At 51.7% G+C, this 25,939-nt stretch overlaps 1 protein-coding gene across 1 annotated transcript; it reads right to left on the bottom strand.

Annotated features, from left to right (window-relative positions):
- Positions 1-9,298: 9,298 nt before the first annotated feature.
- Positions 9,299-25,886, bottom strand: LOC111154293 (spalt like transcription factor 3). Its single transcript, XM_022513799.1, is given in 4 exon segments — positions 9,299-9,730; positions 10,764-13,478; positions 13,480-14,261; positions 25,805-25,886. Coding segments are annotated over 4 exon segments (4,011 nt in total).
- Positions 25,887-25,939: the final 53 nt, after the last annotated feature.

The raw sequence follows: 25,939 nt of genomic DNA on the forward strand, positions 1-25,939 counted from the left end.
ATCTCTGCGGGGGACTCCAAGGAGTGGCCAGGACTGCAAACCCTGCTCTGGTCCCTACGCCAGACGAACACAAATCATCCTGGACCCCAAAACCTCAAACCCAACCCTGAGCTTCTGCGGTGCACCTGGGCATCTGCGGTGGAAGCAGCCCAGGCGGTTCTGACGCACACAGCTGCGGGACCAGCGGAGGCTCAACGGGAGACCCACTGCAAAGGGGGAAGGAGGTGTGCATGGTAGAGGTGACGTAACCCGAGCCTCCCGTGGTCTCAGCACAGGGATATCACCTAGCTAAGCAAGGTTTCCTGAAGGCAAGTATGGCATTTCAGTGAAATTTCTACTCTTTCCAAGAGTACAGGAGCCATCTATCATCTACTCATCCATCCATCCTATCACCCATCCATCCATCCGTCAGCCCCATCACCCACCGATCATCTGTCTGTCTACCTATCATCCACCCGTCATCCCTCTCCCATGTACCCATCAACTACCACTTATCACCTACCGCCCATCACTGGTCCATCTATCTATCTACCCATCTGTCACCCAATCATCTAGTCAACGAAGTCAGGAATGTCACAGAGAGGTTGAACAAAAGTCTTTGCTCACATTGATTGCCCTTACATGTCCCCGGGACAGACCTCTGTTGTTTGCGCCTCTCTCTCCCCACTACGGCGACACGTGCTGACCAATAACAGAGCTAACCAGTCTGGCCCATCAGTGGGTGGACAGTCTAGATTCAACAGTCCTGTTACAGATTTTCTGCACCTTGGAAAAGCGCAGGCACTGACAGTAGACTGCCTGCGTGTGACGTGGCTGATCTCGGCGCTCAGAGCGGGAACCGACACGCAGTGCACTTAAAATAAAAGTGTGATGTAACTGGGGAAAGTAGTGTTGATACTCACCTCCTCAAACATATCCACGCCACCCAGGGCCTCGGGTACGTCGGGTACGTCGGCCTCATGGGCAGAGCAGACAGTGACCATGGGCTGAGGTATAGGAGACACCTTGTCTCCAGCTGAGCTCAAAGGGAAGGACCACGGGGACAGTTTGGCCCTCGGACAGCCCAAGACACCCTAGAACACCCCAGGCAGCTGGTGCCCCTCATGATCAGTGCTCTGTGGCCAGGAGACAGTGAACTGCCTTTGGGCCATGAGCCCACGTACGAGCCTGAGGCAGGGCCTCCATCCTGGACCCTTCTGGCAGCCCCCAGGCTCAGACAGACCTCACCTCAGGGGCTGGTTGAAGGTCAGATTGGCCTGTGGGGACAAGGTCAACTGTCTTTGTGTCTACTTGTGTGACATCATTCCGCTGCTCCTGGGAGGGCTAGGTGTGCCTAGCCCAGGTGGAGGCACCTGCTGGGATGACTGTCCATGGGGCCCTGGGGCTGCATGTCGGCGTGGGCAAGCCAGTCCAGGCCCGGTGCACCTTCGGGCAGTGGGTGGGCTGAGACGTCCAGTCTGCTCAGAACCGCCTTCCCCAGGACCCCGGTGTCCTGAGATCCTGAACCCCGCTGCTCTGGCCACACCTGTGCTCCCTCCAGAGCTGTGCCCAGGGAGGGCTTGGCAGACACCCTAAAGGTCCACATGAGTGGTCTCCCACGCAGGCTCTCTGGCCTCACAGCCTGGATTAGATACTCAGCCCTGGGGATGCACAGGGCTGCCCTGGGCTCTCCCGCCTCCAGGAGGCCCAACCCCATCCATGCCTGCGAAGACACACTGTTTTCAAGAACCAACGCCAAGGGGTTTGGTGGGCAATTACCTGAGAAAGAACGGTTTAAAAGCCCACCCGCATCTTCCAGCTGTTCTGGACTCATAGCTCAGCCTCTGCAGCCAGTGGGGGAGGCGACAGAGAGCAGGAGCAAAGCCACCATCCAAGCGGGGTGTGGAGGAGGGGTGGGGGTGGAACACAGACCCCGCACTCCTCACCCATAGCTTTAGGCACTCAAATGCTGGAGAGCTGGTTTTACACATTTTATTTTTCATTTGGAAAACATTTTTATGTCTGGAAAGATGGGAATGTTTTAAGATGGTTTTCACATTTCTAAAGGAAACTCACCCTAACTTAAGTATCAAAGGTTCCAGTAGGCGCAGGGAAGGGAAGTGAGCCGTCAGCAGCTCAGAGCAAAGCCCACAGGGAGGCCCGTCGCTGGGGACGAGGACGGCTCCCACAGCTTGTGCAGCTGGCCCTCATGCTGAGGTGCACGAGGACTGGCCAGACTCACATTAGTGAGTCAAACATTCCAGAATTACCTCTAAGCCATTAGCCGTTCTGTTAATGGAATTCCAACACATCAAGGGCAAAGCTCCAATCTCTTTAATTACAAAAGTAGAGAGAATACAAATGATTGCAATTGAATATGCAATTTTTAAATGCATGTGAAATATTGAATATTTTCTCATCTAACAATCAAGCTAGCCTTGCAAACATAGGCCAACTGTCTTATCTGTGCCTATGAAGTTTAGAAAAACTAGCATTTCCTTACCTCAGGGAGTATGCATTAATAAAATAATTAACGCAGCATTATTTTCTGCTCAAGAAGCTTTCCTTGTTATTCTGGACAAACAGATATTCACGGAGCGGAATTCATCACATCTCCGCAGAAAGTTCTTTGAGGAGTCACTCTCTCAGGCACACAGAGCTTATCGACAACGTACATGTTTCTCTGACATTGAAGCAAAGATCAAAACAATTTCAGTGAGTTCTTCGCACTGACTGTGGAAAGATACAGATTGGGGTTTAAGGATATTTGTTAAAGTGAGAGCCTTATCCAGAGCCAGGCAGATCTCATACCGTTTCTAAAACCAAGTATCTAATTCAGGACCCAGAGACTGCGGGGCGCAGAGCTCGGCCTGAGGGACCAGCCTTACAAGAACCAGATGAGGACTGTGGCTTCCAACATGCTCTCCGAGGTAGGTCCTGCCCGGTGCACCAGCCCACCAGGTGCCAGGATCGAGGCCCGAATAGACACCAAAGACCCAGAGGCCCCGCCCTGGCAGACACGTTCTGGATGAGAGAGGGCAACCTGAACGAGGGTCCGTCTCAAGGGTCCCTCCTCCCCAGGCAAGCCGTGATCAGGGACAGAGGACTTGCGGGAGCCACCAACTTCAGCAGCACGCCCAGCTTCTTCAGGCCCCGTAAGAGGCACTGAGACCACGAAAAATATGCCTGGCATTTTCTTAAGGGAAAACGAATCATTTACAGATATTCATGGAGAAAGTTCATTTCCCCAGACTGCTGTAGCTCGTGACCGAGAGCCTATGCAGCGGATGCGGGAGCTGGGACGGAGGTGGGTGACTTCTTCCGGTTTGCGTTGTGGTTGCTCGTTTCCCAGGCTGGTGGCGTCCAGGCCGTGCTCCCCGACGAGCTGGCGGCCAACAGCGCAGCGGCGGGAGATGGAGCTGCGGCTCGGGGGAGCTGGGACGCCGGCTCGACGCGCTTCCCGCGCGTGTCCGCAGACGGTGCCGGACCGCTGGACGGCCGGGCCGAGAGGTGCCTTCGCGATGCCTACTTCTTCGGAGGGTCCGCGAAATCTTTCAAAGCCCTGGAAGAAGAAACGTCGGGGCCAGAGGATTCTCTTCTCCGTGGCCCGGACCCAGCCCTTTGAGGGGCCCTGGGTGGAGCTCACCTGCCGCCGGCGGCCCCGGTCGGCCGTGCCACGTGCCGGCGCCCACTGAAACCACAGACACTGACTAGAGAGGGGCGAGGGGGACATGCTGGGTCTCCACGCTCGCCGCCACCAGAGGACTCCCAGCGGGAAAGCACGGCGGCTCCCGGCTGACTGGAGAGGGAAGGCGGACTTAAAAATCAAAATCTAATTTATCTTTAAAGTATTTAAACGTATGGAGAGTTTTCTACACATTTCCCCCTTGTGGATCCCTACAGCTTTTGCCATCTGAGGTGTGGAAAACAGTTTCCGAAGCTGCTGGCTCTTCGTCAGCGGCCGTGTTCCTGGGAGGGCGTGTCCAGTTTCTTCTGGGTGATTCTAGGTCAGAACAGGAGCTGCTCTTAGATTGCCCTACCTACAGCAAATAGCGTTATATGTTCTGCACATAATAAAAGTCTAGTTGTAAAATAAATGTAAGACTTTTGTCTTGGATATTATATCCCTTATTGTAAAAAGCTATTAAAATTCAGGTGTCCTTTAAGTTGAGCTAGAAAGGAAACGAAGCACCTCGAGCACCAGGATGGCCACCAGGGAAAGGACCCCCACGTCCGTCTATAAACTCCAGTTTAGGGGCCATTCTAGAATCTAAAAATATGTGTATCATACCAACCTAGAAGGCGTTTGGGGCTTTATAAAATCCTCGTGTTCTCACATAATCTCATTTGGAAGAGCTTAAAGCAGACATGTATTTCCACCTTTGAGTCACTCAGAGTGACTCATCTGGTTTTGGGAGGCCGGCTCCTCTCCAGGGCAGGGCTCCGAGCCGCAGGCTTCCTCTCGGGGACGCCAGGGGCTCTGGCTGGGGACAGCATCACACACTCGCGGCCCTGCCCCTGCCATCCTCGTTATCTCCCCCGGGTTAGTCTAGGGCTCGGGTAAACACTGAATTCACTCGGAAGTGGGGGACTTAGAGGCAGAGCCGTCCAAAAACACAATCTGCCGCACTTCCGAAGCCGGAAAACGCAGACATAGTAGTAAGTTAGGAAATGAATTAGGGCAGGAAAACCCCCGTTAATAGTTCATGTCTTCTAATATCTTACTGAAAAGAACCGTAAGAAATAACCATCGCGCTTTAGATGGCATCCTCCTCTTAATATGTGTACACGTGCATGTGCGTGTGCACGTGTGTGCGTGCGTGTGGTCGTGACGAGGGACTGTACGTGTGCCTTGGTGCTGCACACAGGATGGGAAGCGCAGCATTTTGAAAAGACTCTTTTCTGATAGAAAATGCAGTAAGCATAAGGTTCACAGAACTTCCTTTATTTTACCTTAATTATAGTTTCATTTTAAAAAGCCCCAATAAACTCAGATTTAGAATAAGCAGAGACACGAACACATTTTTTCATGGTCCAAAAATGATCCCACAGATTTTCCTTAGCGAAGTCATTTGTAATAGAATTTTCTTATTTATATTTGTAGGTAATCATTTGTATTTTCTCTGTATAAATACTGTCAATTTCTCTCATGAATTTTAGGAGGAAAAAGGAAGGTATACATTAGGGGTAGGTCTTCCAAAATAACAAACAAACCAACCAACCACACGCACACACCCCACCCTGGATTTTAGAATTGGAAGGAGTTTTAATGCCACCAACTTCTCTTCTACCAGGTAAGGGAGCAGAGTGAGGCCAGCTCAGCCGGTGCCTCTGGTGCCCTTTGCCATGCCCTGCGGAGCTCGCCGGCCCAGATGGCGCAGGCGCGCCCCCACCCCAACCTGCGCCCCAGGGACAGAAGTGTGGGTGCCGCGGCAGGAGACCCTCCCTGGCGGGTGCACGTGACAGTTCTCCCTCCGTGAAGGGTGCTGAACACCAGGAGTTCCCAGTAGCTGGGATAAGAAGCAAGAACATAATTTTTTCCCTCGTTGTGTCTAGAATATTCCGTAGATCGAATTTAGTGTAGCTGAAAAGTCAGCCAACAGACCCGCTCGTCCAAATGCACCACGGCCTGTTTCCCCGCGAGGCGCCATCAGAAGCCCTTCCGAAGGCACACACGGGTCCTGCGCCTTCCCCGGCCGCTGGCAACTAGCGAACAAGCGCGGGATTCATTCGAGCACAACAGGCTGAGACCCGAGGCCCACGGGTGGGGTGGCAGGCGAGGACAGAGGCGAGGGGTCTGGGCTTCCACGATATCAGACAAGATAAAGCCAGCCTTGTGGAGGGTTGGGCTGGGAACGCTTGTGCCACCGGGAGACAAAGGACCGGCCTGTCGCCACCCGTGGCCTCGTGTGGCTCCGGTCGGGGCGGCAGAGGCTGCCAACTCAGAGCAGCGGCAGGCGGGGGGACCGCCGCCTTCCCGCGCCCACGCGGAGAAAATGACACTGTGCAGAGTTTGAGAACAATTGCTTTTCAGCCCTTCAGCGATACTTTTTAATTAGTTTTAAATGTGAATGGTTCCTGTAATGAACTTAGAATAGAAATATACTTAAATAAATAATTTTTAGGGACTGTTGGCATCGATGGTTCTCTGATGCACGGTCTCAGCACTCGAGAGTTGACGTCAGGAAATAAATATCCGGGCTTAGATTTTTACACTGGAAATGCTTTTGAAATAAGTAGATCTCATTTTCCTGCGTTTTATTTTATATTATTTCAAATGGTAAGGGCCTGTATTTCCTTATCGTTTTAAGAAACAGATGAATTTACGGCCTTATTGAGCTCGCTCGTGTTTGCTAATTTCCGTCCTAGCCCTGAAACCAACACGGTTTAGCCCCTAAGGTTTAGGATCCGTGCTGGAAGGCTGGCCCGGCAGGTAGCTCGCCCCACACTCCTCAGGCAAAAATCACTGTGGCTTCTAGGTGTCTGTAGCTATTGGAAAAAAGGAATGGGTTGGATGAATACTGAAATCCAGGAGTTACCACATTTTTTGAAGTTTTAAGTCCTATAAAGCGTTACTGGTGAAGTAAAGAGATCCTCCCTCTGGGAGAGGGGACAGAGGTGCGGGCAGCCCCTCCCTGACCATGTCCCACCTGGAACCAGCTTGACGCTCAGTGATTTAAGCGATCTCAAGAGCCAATACGTTCATTTACCGTTGACGATGGGAAAGCAATTCAGAGTGGCCATTTTTGAGCGCGGCAGGCAGTCTCTAAGGAGGAGGAAATTTCTCCATCTTCGTCCATCACAAATGTAAAAAAAAAAATCCACAATTAGGAGGCTGCATTTTTATTTTAGGAAAAAAGTGAAAAATAAAAATTTCAAGACCCATCAAAATACATGTAGATATTGCTTACGTCTAAGCTGTCAACCCTTATTGACTTTGCTCGGAGAAACGCCACAGACAGGACATCCACCATCAACGACCAGAACCTCAAATTCCACGGTTTCCACTCGAATAATCAAGGAACGCAATTCAGAAGTCATGTTACATCCTGCATTTTATTCATTTCCATATGACAAAAATAGTAACCTAGTCTAAGACATCCATTTCCATCAGTAGATGTGTCGAGCCACAGATTTGTCATAAAAAATATTGGATCTCGGTAAGAACGCCGGCTGGCTCGGGGGCCCCAGCCCTACATGGTGCTACAGTAGAAAAATAGTGTCTCTCTTCACCACGCAGGGAGGGACGGCCTGGTCCTGACTACAGAATGGGGCACGCCTCGCCGGCCCTTCATGAGCCATCTTATTTACAACACTTTACATTTCTTTTTTTAAGTTATATACACTTCCTTCCAGGAGAAGAGAGAACACTACATGGTACCAAACACTAACAACAACAACAAAAAAATCACACCAAAAAGGACACATAAATAATAAAGACATTCCACTGCGGCCGCCCAGCAGCGCCCATGGGCTCGGTGCTTGGCTCCAACAGCAGGAGACGGCGAGGCCGGCGGAGTGAGGAGCCTTTGGGACTGGTTTGCTCCAGGATACGACGCGGCCTCGCTGCGGCTGTGGTGGTGTGGGAAAGATCGTCCCCTGTTCCTGTCCTAGCCAAGAAGACATCTCTGTCCGGCTCCTGCTTCAGGGTACACACGTGGAACTGCGCCTCTGGACGCCACGGTCGGAGGAGGCGAGCCGTCCCAGACGCCAGCAGGCCTGCACCGCACAAAATGAGGTAGTGCACACACCCCTGCCCGCGGGCCACCCCGCCCACGGTCCCCAGCTCGGACCGAGCCGTCTAAACAAGGTCAGCAGCTCCAGACCATATTTGCACGGTCAGACGACATTGTGCTTCGTTTTCATCTGAGAAGATAATAAATAAATCAGAAAACATCCCGGTGGTGACAGGTTCTAGTGCCCGATGTCGCTCTTCCTCTGCAGCTAACTGTACACGAGAACCAGGACCTGGAGGCGAGTCCCGCCTGCAGGAGCGAGAGCCGGGCGGTCACCGCACACCAGACCCCAGCCACCGTCTCCGCACCTGCCGCCGTCTCCGGGCCCTGCCCGCTGCTGGCTCATGGTCCTTGGGTTAATTCATCAGACTCGTGTTAGGGGCGGTCAGGTTTTACATGGGCTTTGTAGGAAAGTTAAATAAATCATTTTAATTTAAGAAATGGCAGGCCCTCGTTTATTGAGGAACAGACAAGTCTTGGTGGCTTTTCTGTGTAGGTGGTAAGGATTTCTCATAGTGTTTGACCTTACGACAAAACAAGAAACTGACAGGTTTTTTTTTTTTCATTTTCCTTAAGCCAAAGTACTATTTATAAAATAGTTTACATCTTTTTAAGTTTTCAAATTATAGACAAACCTCCCTAATACAAAATCCTAAAAGTGCAATAGTATAAATTAAGAGTTTGCAACCACAGTATACAAACATTACCTTTTTATTGTACAACTTTGATAACGTGAAGCATGTCCTCACAACCACTTATAATGTTGTGAATAATTTACGGTGACATTTTGTCTGTAACTTGTTCCCAATCGCTGGGCTACAGACCACACTAGGGAACAACTGTCCACATAGCAGCTACAAACATTTAAATTAAAAAAAAAAAAAAAAAAAAAAAAAGAACAAAAAATAACAAAAAAAAGGCTTGTCACTGATGGGTACTTGCACACGAAAGCATGCGGTCTTTCCCAGGGGGACGTCACAATTTGCCTGCATTGAAAAAACTCACTTATTTATAGTAAAACAAATTCTGCTTTAAAAGAAAAAAAATCACATAGCCAGATGTATTCTGCGGTACAAAAGCTTCCTCTAAAGGTGGGGCTGCATTATCTGTTACCCGCATAATCTTAACATTATAAATACTACAGACAAAGGGACGGCCAGAAGACGGCGCTGGGAGAACCCAACCACATCCTCAACAGTCTAAAAGCCGAGTTCAAGTTTCTAACTAACTCGAACAAAACCTTCAAGTGAGTGTCGCTGGGACACGCAGGGGACCCCTCTCCCCCTCACGGGGGTTATCAGGTTTTAGGAGGAACAAGTGGATATGGTGTGAGCCCTTTCCGTTCCCAAGGCGGTCCTACAGGACTCCTCTTTTTTGATTTCAATTTACAAAACAGCTGGCAGAGTCCCCAGAGCAGTCAGGCTCGCGGGGGAAGAGTACATGCGTCCAGGACAGCCTTCCAGCAGCCGCACAGGGAACGTGTCTTCTGCTACGGGGACCATTTTCAGGGGAACCGGGGCCCAAGGCCGTGCAGCCTGATGGCCACCCTCGACGGCGTGCGCGCGGGACAGAGCCGACCACAGCTAGTTAATACCGATCTCCTTGTTATCCTCGACAAACCTCGTGAACGGACGGCTGGCTCCTGTTTCGGAGCTGGCTTTGTCCAAACCCACGATGGGCGGACTGCCACCGCTGCGCACTTTGTCCATCCCGGCGGCCAGAGAACCCAAGGGGGGGAGGGCGCTTCCCCCGAGACTTACGGGGAGCTGGGGGATGCCCCCATTCTGGATGACGGAGATCTCGTTGTTCTTCATGGCGAGACCATTGGTGATGGCTGCAGCATACTGGTTCCAAAAACTTGGGTCAACGTTCATTGCTCGTGCTGCCAGATCCTTCTGGAACATTTCTGAGAACTTCAGGGCATCACCCCCCAGCAGAGCCATGGGGTTTTCCACGGAGAGGCGGCGGCCACGCCTCGCGGGGGCATTGTTCCACATGTGCGTGCCCATGTGCACCTGCATGAGAGACAGGGAGACACAAGGCACAGGTGAGCCAGCCCAGCTCCGGGGGCAGGGGTGTGTCTGTCTCCACGCGGCCCACGTGCCGTCGGAAACCCAGCACCGCGGAGTCGGAATCGGTTTCGTTCCCCGTTGCCAGCGTCTCATGTTTAGACACGCAATAGTTCTCATCACACAAAAAGCAAAATCAGTCAATATCTTCGTGCACGTTTCTCTCACTTGATGACCTTGACACGATAAGGTTCGCCCACATGGTGGAAAGCCCACAGGCCATGGGGGGCTGGGAGGGGGTGCAAAGCTCAGAGGGCACAGAGCATTTTGCCCCTTCTGCCTCTACCCTGCTCCATGGGACGGCCATGTACTTGAACTCCCAGCTTTGCTGGGCCCCATGGTCGCTCTCCCCCTGACACAGAAGCAGCCCCTGGGGCACGTGTAGCCGGCTCCTGTCCTACAGGAAGGAGCAGCCACAGGCTTCGAGCTGTTCACTGTCTTGGAAGAATGCACCGAGACCCGGGCAGGCGTGTGACGTGGACAGATGGGGGCAAGAGTGCTCCTTGAGCATGTCGTGCATATCCCACCTTCAGGGGAGAATGGACAGTGTGGTCGTCATCTTAGATAGGAATCCTACACTGGCCCTCATGCTGGGAAGCTCCTCACCAGATGCCCGCCGGCCTCCGCTGGCCACCACGTGGACAAAGGCAGAACCAAGTTCTGGCCCTGGCCCAGGATGCACAGTATTTGTATCTTGTGCGAGTGTTTAAAAGCCCAGCTTATTTCATTGTCCTGGTTCCTCCGGATTCAAGACGGCACCGGGCTCTGCGACCGGCCGCCCGGGAGCAGAGCCTGCGCGGTCAGCCCCCAACAGGTGGCACAAGTCCCCCACGGGGAGGCCCGGCCCGCTCGGGTAAGGTAAGCCCTTGCTACTGCCACACAACACGTGCTCCCTGGTAAGCAGGTGCACACGTGACACGGTAGGTGGGCGCCTGGCATGTCCATCCCCGGCCACGACCCCTGACTCCTTGGGCCTTACCTTGAGGTTGCCCTTCGTGGTGAAGGCCCTCCCGCAGATGGTGCAGCCGAAGGGCTTCTCTCCGGTGTGTGTGCGCTCGTGGATCTGCAGGGCGCTGGCCGAGGAGAAGGTCTTCCCGCACGACTGACAGTTGTGCTGTTTGGGGGTGCGGCGCGGTGGGGGGGCCAGCATGGGCGCGAGGCCGGGGCTCATCACTGCCTGGGGCCCTGGGGGCACCTGGACCGCGGCCGGCAGCGGCGCGCCCTCGCCCAGCGGGATGGCTTTGCTGTGCCCGTTCACTTCCATTTTGATCATGGCGGGCGTGGGGCCGGCAACCAGGCTAGGAGTGCTTTGGCTGGGACCTAGGGCAAAGTCGGGGTCACAGAACTGAGAACGCGGCTCGCTCAACGTGTGTGTCAGTAAGTGCTGTTTTAAATTACCCATAGTGGAGCACCCGCGCCCGCAGACCGCGCAGAGAAACGGGCGCTCCTTAGTGTGGCTGCGGTGGTGGATTTCCAACGCGCTCCTGCAAGCAAAGGGCTTGCCACAGACACGACACACAGTGCCCGCACACTTACCCCGTTCTCTGCTCAGGAACAGCAGGCTAAAGGGGGCCTCCTCCTTGATGGCCGGCCGGCTGGGCGGGGCCGCCGTGAGGTCCAGCGCACCTCCGTTTTCAGGAGCGGGGGGCGGGCTGTCCGGCCTCTCGGTCTTTAGTGGTACCTCCTGGGGCTCTTCCTGGGCACTGAGGCCCGGGGACTTGGAGGGCAAGCTCTCGCTGTTGCTGTTCATGGGCGACAGGGCGCGTGTAGAGGACGAGGACTCGGACAGGGCCGGGCTGCCCGCGCTCCGGCTCTCCAGGTCGCCCACGGCCGACGACGAGTCGTTGCTCAGACGGTCGCTGTCCCCGGACCCGTTCTCCAGGGACTTCAGGACAGTCAGCTGCGGGCAGCTCATGACCGAGTCCATCATCTTCATCTGGTTCTCCAGAGCGGCGATGCTGGAGATGACGGAGGGTGGCGAGGGCGGGCAGGACCCCGCGTAGGACAGCAGCGGCTTGGGCGGGTCGCCGGCGGGCTCCCGCAGCTCGGCGTCCTCCTCCATGGAGTTCTCGTCCGCGTCGTCGTCGTAGCCGCTGAGGGCCTCCACGGCCTTGTCGTCGTAGGGGAGCTCGGCGTCCATGGCGTCCTGGAAGCCCTCGGGCAGCGGCGTGTTGGGGATCTGCCCCCCCATGTGCATGCGGATGTGCTGCTGCAGGACCACGGCGTTGGTGAACTTCTTCTGGCAGATGGGGCACGAGTGCTGCACGCGCAGCGGCGGCTTGGCCCGGTGCACGCCGAAGTGCGTCTTCAGGTTGCCCTTGGTGGTAAAGGCACGTCCGCAGATCTTGCACTTGAAGGGCCTCTCCCCCGTGTGCGTCCGGTAGTGCATCTTGAGGGCGCTCTGGCAGCTCAGGATGCGGTGGCAGATGACGCACTGGTTGGGGTCCGTCATCTTCTTGTCGATGTTCTCCACCAGCTGCTGCAGCTTGGACGTCTCGGACGTCTGCATGGAGTCCAGCAGGCCCCCGAAGGGGAACTTGGCCTTGAACTGGTCTGAGCCGGACGGAAGGACCGGGCTGCACAGGCCCGTGGAGGCGCTGCTGTCCGTCAGGGCGGCCGCCGTGGATGTGGCAGAGATCTGCCCACTCCCGGGGGCCTCCCCCGGCCTGGGGTTCGCGCAGGGGAGGCTCGTGGGCTCGGTTTTGGTCAGAGAAGCGCCACCGAGCCCTGGCTGAGGGGACTCAGCTGCCCCCGGGACGCCCGACTCAGAGCTGTTGAGGCCGGGGGACAGGGAGGTACACTCGCTAGATGCGGGCGAGGGCCGCTGTGGGGAGCGGCTTGCGGGGGTGAGGCTGGGGGAGTCTGCGTAGCCGCCGACACCAGAGATGGTGGGAGGGAGCTGCAGCCCAACCGACGTGGGCACCGTGGGCAACACGGGCTTGCTGTCCAGCCAGGTGGTCACTGGCTTCTCCGGAGGCAGCGACATCCCATAGGGGATGCCGGAGCAGGTGGGCACGTTGTCCAGGTACTCCGGGACGGGGTAGGGGTTCATCTGGATGTGGGGGTACTTCTCCTTGTGCCTCTGAAAGTGGACCTTGAGATTGCCCTTGGTGGAGAAGCGGTTCCCGCAGACGTTGCACTTGAAGGGCCGCTCGCCTGTGTGGGAGCGTAGGTGGATCTGCAGCGCACTGTCACTGCCAAACACCTTCGCACAGAACCGGCACTTGTGCTTGAAGAAGGGGTCCTCGGCACTGGCCTTGGGCTCGAACACCGACACGTTCGGGGGCTTGCCCTTGCGGTGCTTCAGGAGGGCCGACAGCGGGTCCAGCGCGTTGGCGGTGGCCGCAATGCTGACCAGCGGGTTGGGGAAGATGACGCTGCTGGCGGAGGTCTGAGGTAGAAGTGGGCTCGGCAGGCTGGGGGCTGAGCTGAGGAGGGGCCCCGGCCCCAGGGCGGGGGGCGTCGAGGCGTTCTGCGGCTGGGAGCTGCTGCTGGAGGGGCCGGCTACCAAGGCTGGGACGGTGGAGGCCGGGGCCGTGCCGGAGGACGCCGGCCCGCTCGCCTCGGCGGGGATGGAGGGGCCCCCACCGGGGACGTGTGGGGTGCTAGCCCCGGAGGCCGGCTGGGACAGGTGCTGGGGGCCCTCGTAGGTGGCCGGCTGGGCAGCAGGGCCAGGAGCCGTGGGCGCGGGGGGGGGCCCCGGCCGAGAGCTGCAGGGCTGAATGGGTGGCCAGCCCCTGCAGCTGGCTGGAGGCCGGCACCGGGGCGCTCGGAGCCGCCGTGGCTGCCCCGGGGTTCAGGGGCGGCCGCAGGGGCTGGCGGTTCATCATGGCCACCTGGCTGCGGATCTGCTCGATGAGCTGCAGCTGGTGAATCTGCTGCTGCTGCAGGGCCATGAGCTGCTCCAGGATCATGGGGACGGCCACCGCCGTGACCCCGCCACCGGACCCCGCGCTGCCCGCAGCCCTCGCGTTCTGGGAGAACTGTGCCACGGCCACCTTGGTGCTCAGGAGGGTCTCCAAGGTCACGTTGGTGTTTGGCATGCTGTAGGCGGCCACGGGTGCTGGCTCGGGGATCTGAGGTAGAGGCGGCTTCCCCGCGTGCGAGGGGACGGGGGTCTGGAAGCTCTCGTCCCCCGCGGGCTCGGCCTCCATGGGCTCCTCCTCCTTCTCCGGGGCCCTCGCCTCACCACTTTCCCCGCTGTCTGCGGGCGCCGCCTCCTCAGCTGCCTCGCTCTCCGTCCGGTCGCTGGGGGAGCTGGCCGGGGAAGGTTCTGGAAAGTGCTCGGACGGTGGGGCCGGCTCATCTTCGCCCACGATCAGCACCGGCGGGTTTTTCGTGCAGCCCTTCTTGTGCTCCAGGAAGTCGGTCCACTTGAAGAATTCCGCGCAGCACTTCTCGCACACGCTGGTCTCCTCGCTCCCGCTCCTGGCCTCGCTCCCGCTGTCCCCGTCGTCGGCCCCGTCCCCGGGGACGGCTACAAAAACGAAGAGATTACGTCAGCCAGAGGCTCCTGAGACGGCCACCTCCATTTCAAAATTTCGCACATAAGTAAAATCAATATTTTTTATTTTGTACAAATTACCCCACTTCAACGTTCCTGACGTCCCAGAGTGTGTATTCTATGACTCTTTCTAGCTGGCTAATCATTTTCTCAGCACAATCCATCAAATTATGAGGCTCTATCAATTGTGGATACGGCTTCTTAATGAAATTCCATAGAAGCCATTGATTTCCAATATTTTCATACAATCTGCAGCCACCCTGTCTGTCGGGCACAAAGGCAGCTTTCGACGGGCTCATTAGGATTCCCCCTACCATCGGGCTTCCTCATTTCCAGCAAAATTAGAGATGCCTTTGCCAGTTCACTTAACATCGCTAAACTAATCTGTAACCTTTCAAACTCACGTCAGCACCTGACAGGGGAGCCGGCCGCCGGGACTCTCGCAGGGTTGGACCACGAGATTTATTGTCTTTGCGCGGCGCAGAGACATTACGCATTTAATGTAATTCTATAGAACCTTCCAGATCAATGGGCATTTATTTCACGTATGAAACCTCATCTAAATACTTTCATCTGTAAATGTAACAAAGAGAATATAAGCGCTTCTTACGTCCCTGCTCAGAAAAATCATCTCCCTGACTCCTAGTTCGATCAACCAATCAATCCTGAATGTTCTCAGCTAGCCCTTTGACTCTCCTCACGGACAGGGCACGTTTCTACATTTTAGGATCTGCGAAATGAATATCATCAATATAGTCTGGACCGAAAATTAATCATGTTTAATACAATTAATTGGCTCTGTCAGATGCAATATTTCTTGGCGAAATGAACCAAAATTATATGTTGTTGTGATTAGCCAATAGAGTTCGGCAGTTTGTTAACAAACTAGAAATTATATATTTAAAGTTCATTTATGTTGACATGTTTAACATGAGAATGTTGTAGTCAGACACACTTTTTGTACCTATTTTCATCTATTCTCATGGAAAGACTTGGCAAATTATATGCTTGGGCCATAGTGGAAAGCCCTCTAATTGGTTACACATGTTTAATTACTGTTGTAGGCAGCTACTTCCTGACTTCCCGTACCCTCTTGTGCTGAATAACAACCATGTTTAATGAACAATTCTAATTCACACCTGATCAAATAAATGGCCATCCAGGAGCGAGGCATCAGCACACGAGCACATTCCTAGCTCCTATTTTTTGGGAGCTGGGATGAAAGGTAATGCCTGGTAATTACTTGGGTTCGATGTGCTGCCGTACGTATTCCTGACTCGTAACTGCTTTTCGTCAACTTACAGAAGGAATGACGGCAACAAATCAGTTTCAACAGAGACAAATGACAGCTGCAAATCACCTTTTTGTTATCCTGCACAGTTGAGTGTGAGAACAAAACACCCTCAAGTCAGTGTCCCCGCAAATAATTTGCTGCTATAACATTAACAAATATATTTGCTAAAAAGTCTCCATATTTCTTCTTTTTTCTGGGGGGGGGGGTGTTGGAAAAAGAATAACTTGGCACCGGTTTTAGTAGAGAAATCCGATTTTTAAAAAATAAACCGCAAAATCGCTTAGTCCCTCTACTGGGAAAGAAAATAAAAGTATTTTTCGAGGCTAGTCAGCTGCTCTCCACAAGGCCATTATTTCCAGGTAATTTATACGTGCCTTTAAAAAAATTATTAGCAGTGTTCAATTAGCATTTTCTTAACTGGCTAAACCATCTGAAGGGGGAAAAGAAGTTAGAGCTTGTGGCCCATAAAGACATGCTAGACTCTTAAACTAAATTCAGTGCTGAAGATCAGACTGTACGAAGTCTCATTACTGTATAAGGAAGGAATGTAATAGGTGTCTATAATGAGGTTGAATATAGCTGGAAGCAAAGACACAGCTGATTTATACTGCAGATAGGAACATTAACAAAATAAATACTTGCAGTACTTAACTTTGCTCAATGTATGCAAAATCTAATTTTAAACATGCTAAGGTTATAGAACAGGACAAACACACACACACACACCCCAAAAAACAAAAAAACCCCCACCCCTAAAATCTTCAGGTAAACAGCTTCTGATATAGTAAGTAATCAAGGTGGAATCAATGTTACACTGTATCATAACTATTCTAACTAAACAGAACAAAGTATTTCTTAAAGTTCTTTTCCAATATTTAAAGAAATGATATTAAAGGCTTGCCCTCATCTTCTAAAGATTGTTATTTTAATACTTTACAAAGAGTAAAATACCAAGAAATTAAATATTGCTAATTTGTTGAACTATTTTCTACCTTTAACTCCTCAGAGATAAAACGTGTCATCACAGGGCACACAGAAGCATTCACATGGTGTAAACATTTAACATTTTATGCAAGTAAACACTGTGTGGATCTCATTCAAAGACTGCTTTTTCTTTATGTGGATTATGTGTTAGGGACAATTCACTGAATAAATGCTTATAATAAGGCTGACTGAAAGTGCATTCGGTGTTTGAAAAATTAACTTAATTATAAATAAATGATACCTTATAAACGAACATTTCCCAGATATGCTGTGTAACAAATATGTGAAACACAGAAATATTATTTTTTTTCTACCATGTTTTTCTCAGAGCTTAAGTGACCCAAACAAACCTCTATTTACTTTCAAAATAACTTTTGACGTTTCCACTGGTTTTTTGTGCGCTAGGACTTTTCGGGTTTGCATCCAAATTCATGGAAGCTGGGAAGCATTCTCCCAGGTACTTTCTGTCTCCCATGGGCAGGTCTGCAAACACACAGCTACTCCTGACCTGCAGAAACTGAGCATTGAGCTTCTCAGCCCTTCCTACCAAATAATGAGCCATTCTGTTTAATGCAGTTATAAATGATAATTACCTAAATGTAATAAAGATATTCTTGTCAAAGCAGAATACCCTTCCACTTATATTCCTTTAAAATTGAAGCAGGAAAGCAAACCTGCAGAGGAAATTGTGTAAAAATGGCATTCTGGCCATTGGACCTTTTAACAGTTCATTTATGTTAATGAACCTAACAAGACAATCAATCGTTGGATCTTATAAGCAAAGTTTCATAATATATTTGCCTTTTAAAGCTAAAGCATAGTTTAAAAACTACAATGAATGAAAGAAAAAATTCTTCACATACAATTTAGATTTCTTACTTGGGGCAAATAATTTAGAATCACCACTTTTTCTTTTGTTTGATTAGGATCTGTGCAAACACAGTCGCGCTCACTTGCTAAGATCATTCACTACCAGGTAAGGTCAGAGTATTTGACTACCAAAATGTGCAGGTAATTCGCATCCCACGAAAGAGAGAGAGAACCGCACGTTTCATGAGATGGTCTTGAAAAAGATGCATACGAATAAAACCCCTAATATTTCATTATGGAATCGTGATTCTGGTTGCATGTTTTGAGAACGGCCTTGAACAACAAGCATGACTTCACCTGACTTGCCCGGGAGGAAATAACGCAGATGAGTCCCTCTTCCCAGGGGCAGAGCTCCTAGAAGGAGGAAGACCGCGGGAAGTCCAGGGGGAAAGCATGGACTTCTGACGTGCTCAGAACAGAGGGGGACATACAGAAAGTGGTTCTAACTGGCTGTGACAGTGCCTCTTGTTACCACGATTCAGTGAGTATGTGCTGAAATAGCAGCACCCGTGTTGACGGTTTTTTTCTTCTTTTTATAAAACTGCTTTCTACGACAGGGAAGCCCATGCTGGAAAACTCTGAATGCGGTTCAGAGAACTTCGAAGGCCCTTTAATTCCACGTTGTTTGACGACATTTCTCCGGATGCACATGCTTGTGGCATCCTTTAGTGAAATTTACATTTTTCAAATTGGCCTTTGTAGTTAGAAGTTATCACATCCATTAGTTAACGTGGCTTACAGTTTTCATCTCAAGGTAATACCACGTCAGTCCGTGAGCCAAGGTAACAGGACAACCCCACAGGGGAGAGGAATTTATTTCTAGAGCGGCGGTGGGAAATTCTTTCCGTCTTAAGGGAGGGGCTGGAAAACCAGCATTCGAATCATTACCATTATTGTCAAGGTAACTTATTTTCCGTATCCTGACCGTTCAAGGACGGGACGGAGAGACTGGGGGTTGCTAACAGGCCAGGGATGAGGCAGGAATTTACAGGGCCCGGCGTCACCAGCACAAGCCAGGGGCCTGGCCAGCACCTCGCCCATGGCAGGCAGGCAGGACGTTCCCTTCCTGTTCACAGGCACGTCTGGGGGACGCCCCCCCGCCAGCGCCCTGAGGATCGGAGCCCGCTGTGGGTCCAAGTGAGCGGGGGCGGCTCCGGGAGGACCTCTCCTTGGCTTGTGTCCTCCGTGGCCCAGCCGGGCTTCAAGCTGGGCGCTGCTGCGCAGAGCTGAATTGTTCTCCTGAACGCGGTCAGGAGGAGGGAAGAGAGGCTGGGAGATAAAGCTGTTTCAGTTTACGAGAGGAAATGTGTAATTAGTTCACGGCGGTCCCACACTTGCTATTTATACTGAAGGCTTTCAGGCCTTCTATCCCTCCCCCGAACTCTAGAGCAGGTTCTACAGAAGGAAAACGGGTCCCACAGCCTTCTGGAGAAAGCGTCTAACAAAAGGATACCTTCGAGGGCAGTCTTCAAAATGGATGGATTTCTTTTTCTTCTCACTAATAAAACGCACAGAGAACGTCTACGAGAAATGTTTCTGTTCTTAGGAACAAATCCCTCAGTGTGAGAGGAGCCCCCAAACGGTTTCCTTTTTCTGTTTTAATTCCTGGTCTGTTACATAATGAGCAGGGATCATGTTTTCGCTGGCAACGCACAGTACCGTCTCCAAGAATGACGTGGCGGAGGACAGGAGGGATATTCACGCGGGGGCGATCTGTCTAAGGCCACAGAGAAAGGCACTGTTGGAATGCGTTTGAGAACATCGGAGACGTAAGGGCTCCCCTAAACATTTCCGGCTCCAGCTCGTTTTCGATTTCCCCTCTTGAGGGGCGGGTGTCTGCTGAAGGAAGCTAAGCGATTTCACACACAGGAGATGGTTTTATCATTCTGCGGAGCAACCCCAATACCCACGGTGACCCCCTACCCTTTTGCTACCTATCTGTTAATTCTCTGCAATGAACAAAAGGAGAAGTGAAACTTGCTCCGTATGGGAAAAGGGATGTTAACTTTCCACTTTAATTAGTAACTACAACATGCCGCATGGGTCTGTGGGAAAAGGTAGTTGGTGCTCGGCCTTTACCATTCCTGCAAAATCCAGGGAGCATTTTTCAAGTCGTCCTAAATTGTGCGGAGACACTTATTTTCTTGCAAATTAATTCTTTTTAACTCCTTATGATAGCTCTGAATCCCATAAAGAAAGATGAATTATCACACACTGAACCCAAGCTGTGAAACAGGAGGGGACAAATAGAGACCCCTACTGTGTTTAACAATGTAGAAGAAATTCGAGACGCAATAGAAAAATTTTGTCCTCTCCCCAGACCTCCAGGCCTGTGCGCACGGCGGCGAACAGTGGAGGGCACTCTTGCTATGCGGAACGCCCGCACTGACCCGCACTCGGCTTCCGTTGGCTCAGTGGCCCACATCTCAAATTTGTTAAGTAACGACCACCTGTGGCACAGTCACCAAATGTCTTCTGCTGAGAGCAGTGGCAGTTTCTACTCTGCGTGCTAAAGCACCGGGGAGGGAAAGCGCGGTTTCCTGCACGGACACATGCAGATGGAAAGCAGCCACGACACCCACGGGTGTGAACTCCGCCTCGACGCCGCCTCGCATAATAAGATGTTTGCTACGCTTGCGGCTGCCCAGCAGCTCCTACACTTGGATGCCGTGCGTCCGGCAGGCACACCCGGGAGGGAGGCACACGCATCGCCATCCCCGCCTCCACACGTGGAAGCACCCCGAAACAGGTCGGCCGTGCTAACCGTTCCCACCCAGATTTGGGGAGGGGGAAACAAGGCCTGTACAGGGCCACTCTGGCTTAAGATGAGGTTGGGCTGGAGTCCCATCGGCCACACTCTGGCCCCCTGCGCGCCTCCTCGAAGGTGCCTGCGCTCCAACCCTCGCTCCCGCCAGCCGGTTTTCAAATTCACTTCATGTACAAATACACAAATAAGCACGGCCACTTACACGTCCAAACACACCTGGGCCCGAACAGCCCAGAGAAGCGGAAGTGCGCTGTGTCCAGAGGCAAGGCTCTGACGAGCTGTAGCCGCCTCGCACGTGGGCTCCGGGTATAGAACCATCTCCGTTATTTCTCAGCGCCTGTCCGCGAAGTTTACACACATGCACAGAATCATCTGGCCGGAGCCGCTGCCCGGGCTGCCCGAGGACAGATGGGAGCCCACAGCGGGGCTGCCCATCCGTGCTGGGGAGCGGTCACTCTCGGAAGGAGGACCGGGGAGGCCGGGAACGCAGACCATTGGCCGCGGCACCTGCGGGGTTAATTTAACAGTTCACGATGTAAGAGCTGCACAAAGGCACCCCGTTCTCTCTTGAAGAACTACAAACACTTGTGCTGAACGAGATGGGCATCTGATACGCAGCGCAGCTCGGAGCCGACGCGGGTCTCCCATTAACAGATTCAGTGTTAACACTTAATAGAACAGTGTTGAGTCGCGTTGCCAAGGTCAACAGCACAGATGCGCTAATTGTATTATGAGCTTGACATCTAGTGGCCACCCCTGGCAGGGCAAAGCAGGCAAAGGTTAAATCAGCTAAGGCCTGTCACGGCGCCTCTAACGACCCACCTTCAGGGAGAGCCAGGCGGAAGCTCCCTCGCTCTGCAGCCCTACCTTCCAGGCCTTGGGCCGATGCTTTCTGGCAACGCAGGGGGCCAGGGAGCCGCACGGCTGGCCTGGCCCGACCCGGGCTAACCGGAAAAGACAGGCCCACGGACGACAGGAGGCAGACACCAGGCTGGTGCCCGGCAGGTCTCTGGTGGACGTTTCTGCCGCCGCGAGAGGGTCCCCTTTAATTAACAAACAAATCAATCTTAATCTCTCACATAAATAGAGCCCATTACGTTATTTCATTATTTCAATTAATATTTTACACTTTCGGTAAAGTGACTTGACCTATTTGTTTGCGTGGAAATCACACTGACAGTTAACTACATTTTAAAGCATGAAAGTGTTCAAACTACAAGAGAAAAATCTAAGGTCAGGGCTGCTTTTTTAAACATGTAAGTTTATTTAAAGTACTAGGAAAACCATTTTACATAGATTTGACTTCTGATTTCGGATGGACTGGGAAACAACTTGGCGCAGGCTGTCCTTACAGACCTGTCCCAGGAGCAGCAGAATCAGATCTCGTCTCCAGGAGACTAACTCAGATACTTTGGTCTTATTCTGGCAACTAGTCAAGAAATCATGTAGGAAAATAAAAACTAACAAAACAAAACAAAACACCCTTCCTGTTATAAATGTTATGCACAAAGTATCCCCTTGAAACAATTCTGCAACATTAAAAGTGCAGAACTCATGAGCAGTGAAGACTTGTTTCACTTGGGGAAAAAAAAAAAACACAAAACCACCAACACAAAAACACACCAAAACACCCCGTGTCGATACTCACACTTAAGGATGCTAAATTCCAGCTAATGTCCAGCACACACAACGGACACCCTGGCTGCATTCCCTCTCAGTGCTCTCAGAGCTACCTTGAGATGAATGGGAAAGCCTCTTAGAGATTGCGGTTGAAAATGAAATCTGACCCACTTTTGCCATCATCTTGTGTACAAAAAATAATCAGCTTGCTAAGTAATTCCTGCTGTTGGTACATGCCTTCTTCTTTTTCTGGCTCTGAACAGATCTAAAAATATTGGATTATGCATGTGTTGTGGGAGTTTAAAATGTACATAAACCCCTACTGCCACAGAATCAGTCTTTCTCTGTAAGGTGGGAATTGGCATGCTTCTTGGTGCCCACCAACCGATGCGTCTTTAAATAGGTTACGTTTTTAAAATGTTATTTTCAAAACAAATATTTGCAAATTCTTCTCCCCCCCCCACCCCGCCTCAGCCCCCCTTAGTTACTTTTCACCTTTCATGTTTCAGAGAAAACAATCTGCCTACCAATGGTAGAAAGTGGCTTCTGTATTGTTTGCTTTTGGAATGCTGAATTGTAAATGTGTGTAGTGTGGGCTGGGGTGGGGGGGGGAGTACTCAAGGCAAACCATGCATATACAGATAAAAGAAGAAAGATCTCTTCACCGAGGGCTGGTGGCCTTCTTTCCCTTAATTTAAACACAGTCTGTGAAGACCACTGGTAAATTCTTAAATCACATGCATACCACATTTAAAAGGATTTTTAAGATAGCCATACGACTGTAAGTTGGCAGAAAATAAAAACACACTTTGAAACAATTAGTGCTAACAAACAAAATACAGGATGGCAAATTGTTTTAAATTATAGTATCTTTTTGTTCTTCCTTAAATATTCTTTGTAATGACAATAAAATACATCTTTATTAAGTTGTATTTTATACAACAAAGGACAGCAATAGCACACTTTTTTAAAGTTCTTAGTAGGAGTACAAATGCTGTTCTGTCAGAAGTTTTAATTAATTTTTCTTAGAACAAAAATACTCAGATGGCTCAAAAAATTTCATTATCCGGTGGCATGCATTTAATTGAATTCTAAAGCTGCATCACATTTATTTCTAAATTTTCAGACAAGAATGTAATAATTTGTAATTTTAAATGATGGTTCTTAGAGAGAAAGTAAGTCTCAGGCAACCTTCAAATAAAATTTTACAACAGGATAACTTCAGAACTTAACACAACCCATGATTACTTTTTCTCATTGTAGCTACGTCATCATATTTCATTTCTGCCATGATAAGGTTTGGGTAATGCTGGCGCTGTTTTTTGGATAGCCACGATTTCACTGCCTGCCTAAAAACCAAAGCCTGAGAAATAGTCATTTTTATATTTTTAAGAACTGATCTCTTTTTACTGTAATTTAATGTGACTGTACATTGCTGCCCTCCCCCATATTATACTAAAAATTGTACATGTGTTTATGTTTCATGGCAATATTAATAGCCTTCAATTTTACTTCATGCATCTACTGCTTTAATTAATATGTCACGCCCAAACTGATACAAAAGAACTATTTACTTTGTCTCTAAAACACTGTAAACTAACTTAGCCCTCTTAGAACTTCATGCACAGTCTGTTTCCTTCCATCGCATTTAACAAAATTACAGTTTTGAGAATATCTGATTCATGCTGGAGTCAGGGAGTTTTCAGAACCCTTTCTCTTAAAAAAATATTTTAGTTATCTTACTAATGACGATCAGCACGACCACACATCCACAAGCATTCCTTGACTGAACAGAGAACAGAGTATCTTTTATACTCCATGAACAATCAGCTTCAAAATAATTAAATCAGAAAGAACTATTTTTTAAATAGTTTGCCTAAAGTACCTTTAAAACGATCCAGGAAACATACTACTTGACTACGGCTCAGCCCCAGACAGGCTATTTCTGGCCTGTTGCAAAATTTGACCAGGAACTGTGGCAATATCTTGATTACAATTCCCAACGACTGCGAAAAACCCAAGCTTGACAAACTTTAATCCTACGATGGGTAAAAAAACAAAACAAAACAAAACACACACCCTGAATATGCTTCACCTCTAAGTAAATTCAGTAACAAGAGGAATTCAAAGGAGAACTTGTAAATAATTTACTCCATCTAGGTTTTCAAATATAGGCTACATATCCCTCAACATGTTTACACGATAAGGCTCCCCACGCTCGCATTTCTGACGTGAAATTAAAAATGAATAGCAGGGCCTCTGCTAGTTAATTGTTAAATACAAGGGGTTTTACTCTATTAATTAAAATATGCTTTAATAAAAGGAGACATTGCACATTTTGATAAGGACCCTACAAAGCTGAGAAGTATTTACATTGTTGCATTTTGGGGCGGCTGTGAAAGCCGATTTTAAGCTATTCAGAAGCCACAATAATAAAGCTTTAAAATTCCTCACTGGGATGCAATGTAGTTCTTTTGAAGGGAAGACTGTCTTTCTCATTCGGCAGAAATAAATCCATTCATTTGATCATGTAGTCATTGAGGGCAATACAAAACAAACCAAGTGTGAGAAATTCTATGTGATGAAGTAAACAAAACAAAAAAAAATCCATTTCCATGACAAAAAGATTCTTTGTCCTTAATCTACCCACCATATGCAAGCGTTTCTTTTTAGCATATCTGCTGTTCTAATCTCGGGTGACTAGGGCTACAGATAAGACTCCCCACCTCCTCAGCGACAAAAAGAACGGAGGACTTCACTCCTTTTATTTAATTCACTAACTCCCACCGCGTGATAAACGTTTTCTCCCTTCCCGATTCCGACGTGCACACATACCTGCTTTGCCAAACTTTGCGACACCGTGTGATAAACTCTTACACTCCTTCTGTTTGGGTTTTTGCTTTTTTGCTCGAGTCTCACGGAGCAAAGACGCGTCCCTGCCCCGCCACAACTTACAGCCGGCTCGTCCACAAAGTTGGGCGGCCTGCGTTCTCCAGCAGCTGCGCTCGGAGCTCGGCGCGGCGCGGGAGGCCCGCGTCCCCGGCCGCCCCCGGCCGCCCCCGGCGCACCCTGGGGACCCGCAGACGCGCGGGCGGCAAAGCGCAGCCCCGGCCGGTCCCCTGCTCGTCCGCCTCCCACTTCCGTGGCGCCTACCTTCCCTTCGGGATGCGGAGGGAGCTCCAGGCAGCCGACCGGCTGCAGAGGTGCCGGGTGCATCCGAGAGAACAGGAAAGGCCCGAGGAAACTTGGAGCCACCAGGAACGTGCCGGGTCCTACCGCGTGCAAGGACCACCCCCACGCCGCGGCGGGGCTCACCAGGCTTAATTCCCAAGGCGGCCATTAGAAAGGCCAGGCGACACTGACTTCCTAGTCGCCTCGGAACGGGATCCGAGCTCGTCGGCAGGCCGGGACCTCGCAGGCTGCACGGCCCTCGGGGCACACGAGGCGGCCGACAGCCGGCCGGGGTGGGGGGCAGGCCGGGGGTCAGGGCAGCGGCCCCGCTCCGAGCGCGCACCGCCCCGGGGCCAGGCTCCGAACAAAGCTGCCCGGGCGGCGGCCTCCCCGGCCCGCGTCCGGCGGTCGTTGAGCCCCGGACACGTCCCCGCTGCCGCGCCGGCCCGGGGGTCGCGCGGTCGCCGAGGCCCGGCCCAGGGTTCGTGCGCGAGGTTCCGGAAGGCCAGCGCGGAGTCGGCGACGCGGCCCCCCCGCGCCCCCCCCCGACCCCCACCGCCTGCCCCGGCAGCTCGGGCCCCCAGCCGGCCCGAGCCCCGGCGCGTCCGCGCGCTGCGCCCCAACTCCGAGCAGCCGAACCAAGTTTACTTGCCCGCAACTCCGCGCCGCGCGCTCCGGGGAGGACCCGGGTCCCTGAGGCTGGCCTGCTGGGGCCGGGCGCCGCGCTCCGGCTCTGGGACCAGCAGTTTCCCCCCAGCCCGCGGCGCCCCGCGCCCGACCCCGGCCGACCCGACCCCCGCGGCCCCTCACCGTGCTCGGAAGCCCCGTCCGGCGGCGGCAGCTCTTCATCCGACTTGAGGTGCTGGGGCTTGGCCTGCTTCCGCCGAGACATGCTGCTAGCGGCGCGCGGGCCCCGAGCGGGACATCGGCATCAGCGGGGCGGCC

Source organism: Enhydra lutris, unplaced genomic scaffold (assembly GCF_002288905.1).
Source record: "Enhydra lutris kenyoni isolate GAN:26980312 unplaced genomic scaffold, ASM228890v2 scaffoldscaffold36, whole genome shotgun sequence".
Lineage (NCBI taxonomy): Eukaryota > Metazoa > Chordata > Mammalia > Carnivora > Mustelidae > Enhydra > Enhydra lutris.